The sequence below is a fragment of the Rhamphochromis sp. 'chilingali' genome (genome assembly GCF_963969265.1).
Source record: "Rhamphochromis sp. 'chilingali' genome assembly, chromosome: 1".
NCBI classification, from domain to species: Eukaryota; Metazoa; Chordata; class Actinopteri; order Cichliformes; family Cichlidae; genus Rhamphochromis; species Rhamphochromis sp. 'chilingali'.
In genome coordinates this window covers 4,613,838-4,629,836 of record NC_137929.1, presented here as the reverse complement: position 1 = coordinate 4,629,836, position 15,999 = coordinate 4,613,838, and the positions used below count along the sequence as shown (strand labels likewise).

Genomic DNA, 15,999 nt, shown 5'->3' with positions numbered 1-15,999 from the left:
GAGCAAAAAGAAGGAAAAAAAGACCAACTTCTTCCCAACTGACAAGAAAAATACTCGTCATGTTTTCATAATAAAGGATCAGGCTCCCCATTTATGACAGCTTGGACCAATAATGTCTGTTACATTGATGCTACTGTAGAGACAGGGTCAACATCTCTATTTAAATATAATTAATATACAAAACACAATCAAAGTTATACATGAATTATTCATTATTTTTCACTATTGATAAAATTCATGTATACTAATCAAAGTTATACATGAGTAACGACATTATTAATAATGATTAATAATAATAATTCTAATGCCAACATGATGACTGTTCATAGCTCCTGCTTTGAAATACTGAACTTAAACATTGACCTGATGAAAGATCACAATTCACAGTGGCCCACTGTCAGAATCATTCTGAATATAAACTCATCGAGTTAATCTGAACCTTTCTCAAATGTGCTGTGAATAAATGCTGCTGCAAGCCACTGTGGGAAAGCTGTGTTATTATCATGGAAACATCTGTGACACAGAGGACGAGGACACAAAGGGACGACACGCAGAGGCTGTGTTAAAGTCAAAAATCCAAATCTTTAGTCCTAAACAGGCAGTGGTTACAAACAGGAAGACGAGCAGTCCATTAAACAGTCTACAGGGTCAAACTTACAGAGAATTCAAACAGCTATTAAAAACAAATAACTGGACACTGAAAAACTTCAGTGATGTGTGAGGCACCAAAGGGAAGCAGCTGAGTATATTCAATGAATTATCTTCAAATACAAAGACAGAAACTCCTACAGGCAGCATGCAAACTGAGCAGGATACACAAAGATCAGAGATTACAAAAGAAATCAGAAAAGATTTCAAACTTACTGAGAGCAAGGCCTCTGTTACAAATCTGTCTAATAGAAAAACATGCTGTACAGATACAATACGCTCAGTGTTCATGGTCATTTAAAAACTGGCTCTACCTGAACCACTTCAATATTTTATGAAGTCACTGAGTCGACCATTTCTACAGTTTGTTTCCTTCATTGCAGTTAGAGTGCGGCTGGTAAGGATGAAAACACACACAGAGCGTAAATTGTCTTTGTTAGTAACAAACGTCAGCAAAGAAAAGACAAAACACACAAACACTCTCATGATATTCATGAATCATTAGAAAGCATCCAAACATTCTGCTCGTGGACTTTTACAGTCTTATTTGCACTCGCTCATCTTCATAATCATCCTGATCAATACATGACAGGGGAGGCTTTGAGGTAGGCGGGGCTCTCTGCTGATGTCAGCATGAAAGGCAGGACCAGCGTCTGCCACATGTTGGTGAAACATCACAGTACACTGGCGTGGTTTCCTTTCCAGATGTTGGACGTTTGACACTTCAACGTTGAGGCGAACAAGAAGACACAGTTTTGGGTCGGGTTGCTGCAGGGTTTCTAACTGAGCAAAAGCAGAAGCACACAGACCAACAGGGATCAGATGCTGAGTGTTAGAGGAACATCTGTGCTGATCACTGAATGCTGCTGTGGTCTCTTGTTGAAGTTGGCTGGTGGGACAGTCTAATAGTGATATCCTGCCCATCGGAGGAACACTTTTAAAAACACATGCAATACTTTGTTTGTATTACAGTCACAGTTTATGTTATTTTTGTCCTTTAAAAGTGTTGCTGTACTATAAAGTCCTATAATTTGAGGCTAAAATGGCTCAGAGAGTCTCTCTCTCAGAGGATCTCCTTTGAAAGTGGAGACGGCTTTATCCACTGATCCACGTCACTTTACCTGGATGTTTTCTTTGAAGCTGGATGAAGACTCCTCTCCCTCACTCCTGCTGCAGCTGTGTGGTCCAGTTGGCCTCTGAGGTCACAGTCAACATCTGTAGCAGAAGAGGGGAAATAAAAGTCCAGGTTACCAAAACTGGGAGCTTTTCCAAAATAGAGCGTAACTGGACTTTTTCAGCCTTACAGGCAGATAGTCGTCTGAAGCTGCAGCTTTTTCTTTTTAGCTTTTTCCAATCTCTGCTCTCGGCTTTCTTTGAGAACATGTCTGCTTTCTTGGCATGGGTCTGTCTGCTGTTGGTGAAGAGACTAAATCCACATACTCGCTACTAAGATCTCCTCAAGTAGTCTCAACCAGATTACAGTTTAAGAGTAAATGTCTCCTGAGAGTTTCACCTTGGGGAGATGCTGTCTGGCTAACATGCAATCATGAGCATTAATCTATGAGGTGAAAAAGTAATTTTAAAAGCTCCAGCCACAAGTTTTATTTCATCTGTGTTTTGGTCAGAGTCCCATCAGACCTCCAGAATGGTGTCAGAGTGTTTTCTATCCACGTGATGAGCACAGGCCTCAGGTCCAGACCTCCACGGGCACCATAGCCTCTTTGGAGCTAATAGGTGCAAGAAGGTTTTGTTGGGATAGGAACTGAAGAGGAAACTGACGAGGAAGGCAAGGATCTTCTTCAGCTCCTCCGAGCCGGGACCTCTTTGTGTAGGCCAGCATTGGCCAGGTAGCCCTCCAGCATCGCTGGATGGCCGACAGTGGAAAACCTAGAGGAGTAGGAGAGAAACAGCAGCTTGGAGCATGTCTTTATACTGTTTAGTTTTTAGAGCCACAGACTTTCTTTTAATGTCATTGTTCAGGATCTATGACTGATTATGTATTTATTGTATTCCTCCATGACTGTGTGACAGCAAGTGGAAAAAACCAGCTTCACCTTTGTTGATATGCTTGTAATTTTAATATTGATTAAATGGCCATGAAATAATAGAAAGCTCATATATGAAAATGTATTTTAAGAAGTAAAATGTTAATCTGAGTACAAAGGAGTACACTCACCTTCTGGTAGATGGAGGTGTAGCGAGCGCTGGTGAACATCCAGGCCTCCTCGTAGAACTGATCACTGATTGGATCCAAAACATCGATGGAGGATCTGTGTAAGCGCTGAGGATCGTCCTGATGGACAGAACAGAAGGAGAGTGAGACAAGTGAAGATATACTAAACAACACTGTGACATGAACTGAGCCACACACAGTTTGATTCACAGGTGATTGACACATTATTTGACCACGAGCAATCTTTTCTGGTTTGACGCCGTCTTTGTAGCCAGAAACCAGCTCTCTCCTCGGCTTCCTCCACTACACGCTTCCCCCACGCCAGTCTCCTCCGTCACTATAAAGGGGAGAGTCATGAGCGCCATCACCCTCACCTGTGCCGTCCAACGTCCCGCCACCAGCCTCCACTGCAGCAGGCCAGAGACCACACCCCTGCCACAATAAGTAAAAGTATATCCTTGCTGTACCCTTAATGCTAAATGTGCTAAATTAACCGCTGCCTTTGCCCCTTTGGGATTATTCTTATGTCACTGGGATGTTGACCTTTGACCTTCACATTAGAGAGATGGGCAGACATAATTAGTGTATGAGTTTTAAAGTAACAGGTAATAAAGAGAGTGTAGCAAATGTAGTCAGGTTTATTACTCTGTATCACACATGAGTGCCCGAGGGAGGCGGGGCTGACTGGGGAGACACAGGAAACAGAGAGACAGGGCTGACTCGACATGAAACGATGAAACGTGGGACACGGGAACAGAAACTAAACACAGGCTGAAATGAACACTGAGGGAGGGAGAACTAAGATTACTGAGAGCCTGATAAATAAGAAGAACAAAAACCAAGAAAAACAAGAGTCAAAGAAAACCAAAAACACAAAGCATTGGGCCAGGACCCACTGCTGTGACATTTATATGTGATAAAAACATTAAAAACTGCTCAGATGTTGAAATCTTTCTACGTATACTTTAGGTTCAGCTCTCCAGCCTGGCATTTGGTTAAGCATGATTCAAACATTTGATTTTGTTTAACTGGTTTTAATTATAGTTACTTTTTGTGAACATTTGTTGCAGCATTTAAAAATACATCATTTATTTTCAAACTTTTATTTGATTTAGAGCATCATATTTGACCAACGTAAATGTTTTAATTTCATATAAAATAACTGAAACAGTGAACTAAATATCTGAAATCTTTCCTTCCTTAAAAGTTATAATCCTACTTAAGTTATAGTGCAAACGCTTAAGCAACAAATATACTTGATGCTAATTAATTAATATTTCCCTTTGATGTTGCAACTATGCGGTCACTTCTGTCTTTAAACAAAATAATATTTTCCAGTTACAGAAATCATAAAGTCCAAACTAAAGTGCTACTGTTGCTATATGCACTTTATATAAATCATGGATGATGGTCCTGACATGAAGGAAGAGAAAGTTACAGGTTGCATCCTTTGACTTTGTCTCCGTGCCTTTGGGCGATTTTCAGAAGGACAGATGTTTCTGTTCAATTCTTAAATCAATTTTTTCAAACACAAACACTTTTAAAGCTTCTAGAGAGTAAAATATTAATGATAATTATAATAACAATAATAAAAACAAAAGCTCTCAGATCCATCAAACCAAGCAGCAGAAAGAACAATAACTGAAGAGAAAACTTTAACCTTGTAGACTTCATTATGTTCCAGCTGCTCTACAGACGCTGTGACCTCGAACTTAAGCAGGTCGTAAAGTATGTGCAGCTCAATAACTTCATAATCAGACCCTGTGGTATTTAGGCAGCAGAACAACTAAGAATAACAACTACAAATAATGTTTTTAGGTTTCTGTTGTACTGCAAGGTTCTGTACAGGAGAACCAAACCAAGAGCAAATATTACGTCTCATTTACACCTGAGCACGAAGAGCCATCAACATTTAGCAAATTGAATCATCTTTCTTTAGATGCAAGAAGAATCATATAGAAATGAAAAAGTAGAAATAGAAATCCAGAGCAAAGATATCCTCTAATTCAGCGTAGCACATGTGCAGCTGCTGCGATTCACGTAAGCATTCGGCTCGTCGCTGTTGCAGATTTTTCTCTCGCTGTTCTGGCTCACAGCGCTGCAAACACAAAAATAAATATCCCCAAAGGTGTGAAAGGGAGCTAATTAGTAAGAGTATTGTTACTCTCCGCAGGAGTAGTGCAGCAGTAGAAATCAGTCCAATAACAAGGTGTGTAACATCTAGCAGGGTGACAGAAAAACCCAGGGTAACTTCTAAGGACCTCAACGTCTCTCTCACATTGTGTTTTTTAAACATGCTTCCATTTGTCACTTCAGTCTTTACTCTGAAATACAGGAAGAGAAATCATGGCTGAAACAATTTCTCATGAAACCAGGGGTGTGGTCCAACAGTCAGTTTGGTGAGGAAGGTTCCTAACTGAGAGAAGTGACCCAGAAGTATCTGTGTAGCAGCCACAATGAATCCAGATCATGAGCTTTATTAACTGATCAAAGTCTCTTCTTTCATCTTCTGTATCATTCAGTTTGCATTGGTAATGCCCATTATTGTAATGCTTTTTTAAGACCAGCAAAACTTTATTTCACTTTGGGTTAGCTGGGATAAGTGATGGATGGAGGGAATTTTACTTCAGCCACAGAAATCCTAAACAGGAAGGAGGAGCAGAGTTACAGTGGATCACTATCCAGCAGGGAAACAAGGTTTATTTCAATTTCTTGGCCATGAGTGAGATTTACTGAGTGGGCAAATTAGGGAGACGACACCATCAGATCCCGAGCCCTCCATGTGTTAATCAAGAGACTGCTGCTGTGCTACATCCATAAATAATGAATAAATTAGGAGCTAAAGCTGAAAGGACAGTTTATTTGTACCATCTTCACGTGAACACATTCAAGAACATCACAGATGAAGAAACATTAAAAACTTCCACACTACATAAAGCAAGAAAAATAGTTTTTCTTTCAGGTGGTTTCAGAAAAACAGAAACATCAAACATCTCCAAGACTCTCTTTGAAAGAACTAAAAACCTTTGTTCTCATGGTCCAATCATGAGTGAACTCCCCGATGAAGCCTTGTGTGCTAAAACATGTCAGAGTTTTAAAGGTTAAACATGAGTTTCCAAAACGTTTTGCTGGAGAACAATGAACTATTGGACTGAGTTTCAATCATTTACAGACGAGCAAAACCAGGACAGAGAAAAAAGGACAAAACTGACTCAGTAAAACAACAGAAAAGAAGATCCCATGTAGATCTGTATTATGTAGAAGTTCAGCCCAGCAACCAGTTCAGTTCAACACAAGTTTAAATGATTCTATCTGAACTCTGTGGAGCCTGATCTCAAGCTTTTTGAGTCTGACCAGAGGAAACCAGAGGATCTTTCTGTGTCTTCAGATTCACTGTGATCCAGTGATGGGAGTGATTTCAGCCCTGAGTGATCGCGCTGATGTTTGCACAGAGCAGACAATGAGGTGAATGTTTGGGCACATTGGTAACAGTGAAACAGTTTATTAGTAACGTGGGATCGTTTGTGTGCAGAGTATGAACTGAGATTCCTGAAGCTCTTGTCACACTGGTCACAGCTGTAGTTTCCTTCCATGTGTGCACGTTCATGACTGTTACGATTACCTGACTGTGAGAAGCTTCTCTCACAGTGTCTGCACTTGTGTGGTTTCTCTCCTGTGTGGACTCGTTTGTGTGATTTAAGCTGACCTGCAGTGGTGAAGGATGACCCACACTGATCACAGAGGTGCTTTTTAACCCCACTGTGAATCAGTTCATGTCGTTTTAAATCACTTGGTGTGGTGAAGCTTCTCCCACATTCTTTGCAGTATTTCAGTTTGTCTCCAGTGTGTCTACGTTGATGTCTTTTTAGGGTCTTTTGCCGACTGAAAGTTTTTCCACAGAGGTCACAATGAAAGTCTTTCCCACCACCACAGTGATGACAGGGTTGAGAACTGGATCCATCTGTGTCGCTCTGCTTTTAAACAAAGACACAAAGACAGTGTAAGTCAGTCCTTCAACATTTGTATCCTGAACGTCGCCTGAAATAAAGAGCATCTCTGCAGACGTCCAACTACATTTGACTGTTTCAGTTAACACACTCAGTTTACTGGGCTGCAATAACTACAATACTACCACCATAATACTACAGTAATACTAAAATCAAAACTGAAAGGAAAATCTGAATAATCACTCAGAGCTGCTTTTCCATGCAGTAGAATTGCTAACATGCTAACACAGTTTAATGAGCAGAGTTGTTCCAAACAGTCAGGCTAAAATGACAAGATAACAATATAAATACATACCTCACAGTAGCTGCACTTGTAGAGTCTCTTTCTGGTGTGGATCTGTTGGTGTTGTCTCAGGTGACGTGGAGATTTAAAAGTCTTCTCACACAGGTCACATTGATAAGGTCTCTCCTCAGTGTGGGTAAACATGTGTCGTTGCAAGTGTGTGTGAGTTGTAAACTGTTTGCCACACTGTTCACAGCAGTACACATCATGTCTGGTGTGAATGCGTAGGTGTGTATTTCGGCTCCCTCTCTGGCTGAAGGTTTTTCCACAGATGTCACAGCTGTATGGCTTAATTCCAGAGTGGGTAACTAGATGCCTCTGTAAGTGGCTACTTTGAGTAAAAGCTCTGCCACACTGATCACAGCTGTACGCTTTAACTCCACTGTGGATGAGTTGGTGTTGTTTTAGGGAACGCTTCAAGGAAAAAGACTTTCCACACAAGTCACAGCTGAACGGTCTCTCTCCAGTGTGGATGACCTGATGCTGTTTTAGTGAAGCCTTCAGAGTAAACTCCATCCCACACTCGTCACAGGTGTGTTTTTTCTCTCCCTTTCTTCTGTGAGGTTTGTCGGCCTCCTGAGAGCGCTGACTTCTGGCTCCATGTTGGTCCTGCAGTGACAGAGATACAAACAGAGGCAGTGAGTGAAATGCAGTCGTGGAACAAACTCAACCTTCAAACTCCATTAACACTAGTTTTAAACCTGAAGGTGGAGCGTGGCACCAAACACCTTAAAGGTCTCTTATCCCCACCTGCTGGTAGTTCTAACACATTACATCCAACCTGGTGTTAAGCCAAGAAAGGTTATTATGCATTTTATCAATATTAGTATAGTATGAACATCTTCACACTAATCTGGACGCCTTATTCTGGACTAACTGAAGTCTGTTAAGATCTGTCTTATTAGCTGCTGACCAAATGATTGAACAATACTCCAGATGAGACATTACTAGTGCATTAATGACATCTTTCATAATGAAGAAGTGATACACAAAGAGCATTTAATTGCCATAGCTATGCCTTGTCGGCAGAGTTATGTGACATTAGTGATGTTTGTACTTTCAGCGTTAACTTGGTTTTAAAGCCTTTAAAATATACGCCGTTCAATAGTCGACCTTAATCTGACAGAGAATGTGATGATTTTGTGGATAATTAAAGTCAGTCATATATCCACAAACACAAGCTGAAAGTCAGTGATGCTGCTCGGTTTGCAGTCCTGAACATCACGGCACAAGCAGGATTCACTGCACTGTTAATGTTAGCTGTGTTATATTGCTGCCTCTGTTCGGTGGTGTCGAGCCAAACGCACTTTAACGTGTGTTTGAACGAGCTGACGGTTCACTCGTTAAGCTGAAAGAAAGATGCTTTAATCACAGCAGTCACACATGTGTCCACTGCACCATCTGGAACTCTTCTTGTTTACACTCGTAATAACACAAACACTAAATCCTGCTTCTCTGCTGCTGTTGTGTAGCAGTGTGTACACCTGAGACTGTCACCTGTCTGTCTGTCCTGCACTCTCTCTCTGTTTCTTTCTCTCTGATTGTGGAATAAAAGTATGAACATGTGTTTATAAGTTACACTTGTGTTTGAATCCTGCAGCTTATCACACATTTGATTTCCATGTGTGATAAGCTGCAAGTGTCCAGAGTGAGGACAGACTGAGGGAGCCACTGCTGCACATCATCTATGAGGCTTTGCACCCCTGATGATCCACCAGGACAAACTCAGCAGTGTGTGAGGAAGAGGAGGAGGAAGAGCCAGCAGCAGCTGACAGATGGAGAGAATAGACAGACTGTTCCCTGTTTGTGAAGGACTGCTAGGAAAGTTTAACATAACTGTCTGTGCTGAATCAGTCTTATTAGGTAATGTTCAAATAATGTGATCATCCCAGTGTTTTCAGTGTGGGAGAAAGTACTCAGAGTACTCAGGGCCTTCAAGTTACACACTATGAAAGGCAGCAACAAGTTTAATGTTCAGAAACCTAAAGTCTGTATCAGCAGCAGGATGGAGCTAAAAATAAATGTTGGTTTCAGTTCTATGAAGCTTTGAGTATTTTGGATCAGCAGCTGCTGTGTTTGTTGCATCATATTGCTGTAACTGTTTATATGCTTTATATATTCTGAGCTAAGTTGATCTATAGTGTTACATCATATTCTATAAGGATGTTATGTGTTTGTAGACTTTCTGCCCAGTTTGACCCATTTAGCAGAAGTCAGCCTGTTTAAGGCTCTGATATCTATTCTGTGTGACTTAAAGCAGTTATGACATGGTCTGATTTTCTCACCCAATAAAGGAATATTTCATATATCAGTCTACTCTTCATTCTATCAGACACAGTTATCACAGCTCCTACATTTGCTTTTTACACATACCGTATTTTCACGACCATAAGGCGCACTGTGCTAAAAGGCGCAGTCTCAGTTATGTGTGCCCTTACTGTATTTAACACACACATAAGGCGCACTGGACCATAGGGTGCATACAAGTACCGTATGCGTATTTAAAAATAAAGCGGGAGCAAACCTGAGTTCGGTACCTTACTCACATTTTTATTACCAATAATCGTCATCATCAACAACACACAAGCATACAAGTGTGCGTATTTAAAAATAAAGCAGGAGCAAAACAAAGTTTGGTACTCACATTTTTATCATCAAACCCATCGAAGTCCTCATCCTCTGTGTCTGAATTGAACAGCTGCGCTAAATCTCCATCAAACATGCCAGGTTCACTTTCTTCACTGTCAGAGTCACTTTCCGTGCCGTGCGGCTCCTCGGAAACGATGCCGGCTTTTGCGAAAGCTCGAACAACAGTGCCAGCAGACATGTTAGCCCAAGCATCTACAATCCATTGGCAAATTGTGGCGTAACTCGCCCGGCACTGCCTTCCACTCTTAGTGAAACTGTGGTCTCCACCGGTCATCCATCGCTCCCAGGCCGCTCGCAGCCTTACTTTGAACGGGCGGTTCACACCGATGTCCAGCGGTTGGAGTTCCTTTGTCAGGCCTCCCGGAATGACAGCAAGCTCACAGTTCATTTGATTCACAAGTTTTTTCACATCGGCTGTGAGATGGGCACGCATAGAGTCACAGATTAAGAGCGATGGTGATGCGTGGAAAAAAACCACCTGGTCTCCTTACATACACCTCCCTCAGCCAGTCTTTCATCATTTCCTCATCCATCCAGCCCTTTTCATTTGCCTTAATGATGATTTCTGCTGGAAACTTCTCTTTAGGCAAAGTCTTTCGCTTAAAAATCACCATAGGCGGCAGTTTCTGTCCATTAGCATGGCAGCCAAGCACAACAGTAAAAGAAGACTTTTCATACCCCGTTGTGCGTATCGCTACCGTGCTGGTCCCCTTCTTCTCCACAGTGTGACTCACCGGGATGTCAAAAGTGAGCGGCACCTCGTCCATGTTTGTGATGTGGCTGGGCTGGATGTGTTTGTCGCCGATGTGTTTGCTGCAGTAGGAGCGGAAGATGGCCAGCTTTTCCTTATAATCCGCTGGAAGTTGCTGCGCTACCGTAGTCCTGGTCCGGATGGAAAAATGGCACCGTTTCATAAAACGAAAGCACCAAGACGGACCTCCTTGGAAATGTTCAATGTTCATCTCTTCAGCTAGTGAAACTGCTTTTAGCTGAATGGTGACCGTCGAAACTGCTTCTCCCGCTCGCTCTTTGCTCGATGATCCACCGCTCGAGTCTTTCCTCCAACTCGGGCCACCTCGCCTTATGTCCGCGGAAACTCAGCTGCGTTTTCTTGACCTGCCGGAGCTTGTTTTCCAGCTTCCTCCATTTGCGAACCATCGATTCGTTAATCTTAAATTCTCTCGCCGCTGCTCGATTTCCATGTTCCTCCGCGTAGCTGATGGCCTTCAGTTTAAACTGTGCTTCGTAAGCGTGTCTCTTTGCCATTTTCAGGGTTGTTAAAACAACGATGTCCTGCATAATGCACATACCTGTTCTTTTATACAGGTATGTGCGATTGTCCCGGTATATACGATCAACGCCCACACTTCACCCTTTAACGTTCTTATGGTGTTCTCTACTACGTCCTCCTTACAACACATAGGGCGCACCGCGCTATAGGGCGCGCCGCACTTTTTGAAGAAAATCTAAGACTTTTAAGTGCGCCTTATGGTTGTGAAAATACGGTATATGTAAGCATTGAGCCAAATTTAGTACCAACATACTGAAGGAACAATATTTGTCTCTTATATATGATACATCTGTATACACACTGTCACAGATACTTGTCTGTGAGTGAAGTGATTAATATAATAACTATAATATTGGCCATATTATATTTACATTACCACAGTGAGATGACTTTAGTCTCATGAACAACATCAGCTAATTGTTATTTACAGCTAATCTTAAACGACTGTTCAGCACAGAAATGAAGCCCAACAATCATGTTTCACAGTCCTGTGGTCTCAGCCTCAGATACTCATCAAATCACACAGAGCTCATGTAGAAACAAATGAACTAAATATGTTCTCCTTCATTTCTGTCAAACAAAGCTGTATGAAACGTTTCCAGCTGTTAGTATCATGGTTGCTAGGCAACCTGGGCAGCGCGACGGAGGCTAGACGTCCCATTTCACGAGCCTACGAGCCTCGCACTTCGGCCTTAGCGGTCTTTGAGTACGCGGCCCTTGAGGACTTTAAAGCTGCAGAACCTGAATCGGGATACAGCCATGATGATCTCCAGCCTCGTGCTCGCCAACATTCTCACCTGAGTTAAGAAGACGATCACTGAAATGGTCTCAGCAGGTCCTTTGATGACAGCAATGAAATGCAGTGGTAAGGCTTTTTGGGGATTAAGTTCGTTTTCATGGCAAAGAAGGACGATGCAGTTCATCTGATCACTCCTCATAACATTCTGGAGTGCAGGCAAAATGCTATTATAAAAACTTAAGCAGCAACTTCTCCAGGTTCCAATATTTATGCAATTCTCAAACCTTTTGGCCACGACTGTATAACCTCTTCTGAAGTTTAGTGGATATTATACATGGTTATGCTCAGGATGTGTCGGCCAGTTTCCACTGGAAACGCCTTTTGGTTAAACTGTCAGCGAGGAATTTGCATTTGCACTGTTACATTTTTATATAACTTTAATGCACATAAACAACAGCTGCTTGTTTCAGTGAAAATACATTGATGGGTTTTTAATAAAGTTGTGCAGCTGTAAAGTATTTTGTCTGGTGTCAATTCTATCGTCAGCTACATCGTTATGGCAAATGTTCAAATGTATATGGTGATAAATATCTTTGGTCATATGGTCCTGCTCTGTCGGTCACCTTCTGTGTTGAGCTCATTGTTTCCTCTGTAGTGGCTGAGCTGAGTCCAAGTAGCTGAAAATGTTCCTCTGCTGCTCCGTCAGACTCTCCTCCTCCTGCTGATCAGCTGGGACACAAAACAGATCTTTGTTAGGCTCCACACTGCACTGAAGAGTCAAAGTGTCTCATATGTTCATCTGACAAGTAAAAGAACACATTTTTGTTTCCCGAGGTGGGCAACTTGTTGGAAACAAACACAAAAGGTTTGAGCACTGATACCTGCCATTGCTGGCATTGAAAGATGCAACGCCAGCAATGTGGATTGTCAAGACTCAAACCAATCATCAAGCAAAGACAACAGGGATCATTTGTTTCTGTTTATTTAGCATTCACAGCATTTGTAGTTGCCTTCTGTGCAGGGGAAGTCCACGCACACTGTGTGGTACCGCCATCCGCAGAAGGTGCATTCAACCTCTGTAAGAGAAACGAGATTGTCTGAGACTGAAATGATATTAACTAAAGAAGTGGTGATTTGTAAACCTTCACATTTTGATCCGGACGTACTCTGCATGAAAACAAGCGCTCACTCTTCCTGCTCAACAAATGACACGGGCGGAGCCTTATACCACGTGATACAGAAGCTGTGCCGTGTGATGCTAAAATTAGCAGGGAAAAAACAACGGAGAGCACGTCAGGGATGACGAGAAAGTGACAGGAGAAAATCCGTCCCGGTCAACCACCCAAACATCAATAACGGGAACCTTATACAGCGCTTCCCTATACACGTCGAACTCCCGCAGGCAGAAAGACATTACGGAGGCTATCACTTATCACCTGACCAAAGATATGGCTCCATCAACACTGTGCAAAACGAGGGATTTAGGAAAACGATCAACACCCTAGACAAACGCTACACAGTGCCGTCCCGCAACTATTTTTCTATTGTTGCACTACCTGCTCTGTACACGCAGCGTCGAGCAACGGTGGAGACGGAATTTCAAGCAGGACAACATTTTGCTGCAACAACAAAACGTGAGACATTTGTTGTTTTATGTTTATTTATTGTTATGAGAGAATCATGATCTCAATTCTAAGCCAAAAAATGGTGATTCTCATTTTATGCAAAATCGTGCAGCCCTAACATTAACACAAAACTATTGTTTCACCAGAGAAACACACATGAAGAGAGAGAGAGAGACAATAACAGCTACCAAACAGTCGTCATAATTCGTCACACAATGAGAAAAGGACAAATCAACAAGTAACAATGACTAATTAATATTAAAATCTGTAACATAATCTATTGTTTGGAGTTTAGTCTGATTGGTTCAGGATGAGCTGCCATTATCCAATCACACATCTGCTTACCTGCATCTTTTCTCTTTTTTCTAACCTGAGCACCTGATGGCTTTGAACTTTTGTTGTCCATCTTCCATTGGTTTGAATTTTGCGCTCCAGTACAAACACAAATCCCCCAACCCGAGGATCAGCACAATTAACCTAACAGACCTACACCTTAGTTCACAGATTCACTTTGTCTAAGGTTGATTTCTGGGATTTCACACAACCCAGGATTCAGATCGTGAATCCATGATGGGCTTGGATTTACATCATTATAAATGAAATGCGCTCTACTTGGAAGCAGCCGGCCCCGCCCCTTTTGACGTGTTGTGTGAGACTTTAAATCATCAAACTGTAAATTATAAATTTAAATTGTTATTGATCCTTTACCCCGAGTCCTAAAGTGTAGATTTATTTTCTTACTCTTCTTATATTTATTGTTTGTTTACTTGCACCGCTGTAACTGCAGCCTCGTCGTCTCGTCTCTCTATATGCTGGACTGTCTGTAGCGGAGATGACAATAAAGTTTACTTTGACTTCAGCAGCGCGCAGGCGCACCGAGGGCTCTCGCGCTCACTTTATAGAATTTAGAAAAAACATCGGTGCAGATTATAAGTCTGTATCATAATATCTGTTTGTTGTTTTTATTTTGTTTTGCGAGTTGGTTATTAGATGCCGCTCCAGCCAGCCAGAGACTCCCCGCCGCCCCGCCCTCTCCTCCCTGTGCCGCCAGCAGCAGGCGCACCTCGCAAACGGAGGGCGCCCTTACTCCCAGCAAATGGCTGATAGAAAACCGATCGGTGCCTACGAATTTCCCAATATGCGCTGGCATGACGTCGGGGAAGCATGGGTACGACCGATTATTTTATTTTTTTCTTGCCAATGCCAGTGATGCCCCCCCCCCACCACGATGCATTCTATTGGTTTGCACACTTACACACACCCAGCTGTGGTTTCCTGTTTTGCTGGACTCTGCAGAGCCCCGCCTTTAACGCTCTTCTCTCACAGAGAGCAACAGAAAACTTGGAAAAACTCCAGATTGACTGAACTCAGTTCAAAGTTACCTTGACACCTTTAGATGTGAGACGTAGTGATGGTCCGCTTGAAGCTGACGCTCCGGTGCGTGTGTCAGAAAGATCAACGCGCTGCTTCAGAAGCACCGTGTCGAGGCTTGATTCGGCTACGGGCTGTGCGTTAAACGTGAGTCTGGGAGCGCGCTAGCCGCGTGACAGAGACGCAGGCTTCTCCGCCGTTTGGGGCGTAGAGAGAACCTAGGTTCGGGGTCCGGAATCTCCGCCATTTGGGGCGTTGGAGAGTGTCCGAAGGTTGAATTCTCCGCCATATGGGGCGTTTGAGAGTTTTCAACAGAGAGCGCTAGCTGTGCGTGCAGACGCAAGCGATAGGCCTATGTTGTGTGTGTGTGCGGGCCAGACGTGGTCTGCGTGAGTGTGGCTGATTGTTGTCTTGTAATGGAGAATAAAATGTGTAAGTCTGCCTTAGAAGGAGATGTAAAATTTATGCAGAAAGTTTTACCAGGCAGCACGCAGTATGTAGGTTGTTGGTGTGAGAAATATGGATTTGAAGGGACATTAGTGGAAGTTAAGTGTAAAATGCTGGTAGAAAGAATAGCTGTAAGTGTAGCAGGTAAAACAGGTAAAGCGAAGCAGAGGAAGGAATTGCAGTTAGCAGTTGCTAAGTTGTGGCTGGAGCAGACTCAGAAGAGGAGAGAAGCACAGAATGTTAAAAGAGCAATATTGCAAGAAGTTCTTGTGAAACCTGAGGATGAAACTACAGCTCAATCCACTGCAACTACTCTAGAACAACACCGTAGAAAAGCATTAGGAAGAGCAAGAATGTTAGCAGAAAGTAGAGCCAGAGAAGAGCGTGAGAGAGCAGAGGCAGAGGTGGAGGAGAGATTAAAGGCATATTAGGAGCAGCATTGAGTCCATTACAGACTAGGCAAGAGAGGAGACAGAAAGGAAAGAAAGTGAACACAAACGTTACAACTACATATCCATCCCTGACACAACACAACACAAAAAAAAAAAAAAAAAAACATATGGTGTTTCTGTAACAGAGTGTGAAGATGAAGAAAGTTTTTCTCCTGATCAATTTGGCGAGTGTGAGAGTGTCTGACGTCATGGTGTGTGTGAAAGGTATCCAGCTGGGGCAGACGTGATTCTGCAGGTCACCTGCCCAGTGGACAAAAAGAAATAAAATAGTTGTGTGGATGAATGATAGCATGAAGAGTGTTTGGTGTTTCTCA

At 42.5% G+C, this 15,999-nt stretch overlaps 1 protein-coding gene across 3 annotated transcripts in view; it reads right to left on the bottom strand.

Moving 5' to 3' along the window:
- Positions 1–248: 248 nt before the first annotated feature.
- The window catches only part of LOC308398522 (uncharacterized protein), a 33,851-nt gene continuing 18,100 nt past the window's right edge, over positions 249–15,999 (bottom strand). Inside the window, exons 3-10 of one of the 3 annotated variants that reach the window (XM_080885190.1) lie at positions 12,414–12,519; positions 9,756–11,889; positions 7,124–7,720; positions 6,612–6,795; positions 2,825–2,941; positions 1,953–2,535; positions 1,770–1,863; positions 249–1,431 (exon numbers count right to left, since the gene is read on the bottom strand). In XM_080885190.1, the coding sequence (XP_080741316.1) occupies positions 2,886–2,941; positions 6,612–6,795; positions 7,124–7,720; positions 9,756–10,193 (1,275 nt within the window). In that variant the 5' untranslated portion in view covers positions 10,194–11,889; positions 12,414–12,519 and the 3' untranslated portion in view covers positions 249–1,431; positions 1,770–1,863; positions 1,953–2,535; positions 2,825–2,885. Of the gene's footprint in view, positions 1,432–1,769; positions 1,864–1,952; positions 2,536–2,824; positions 2,942–6,611; positions 6,796–7,123; positions 7,721–9,755; positions 11,890–12,413; positions 12,520–15,999 lie in introns of those variants that run through there. The other 2 variants (XM_080885191.1, XM_080885192.1) reach the window with 2 other exon arrangements.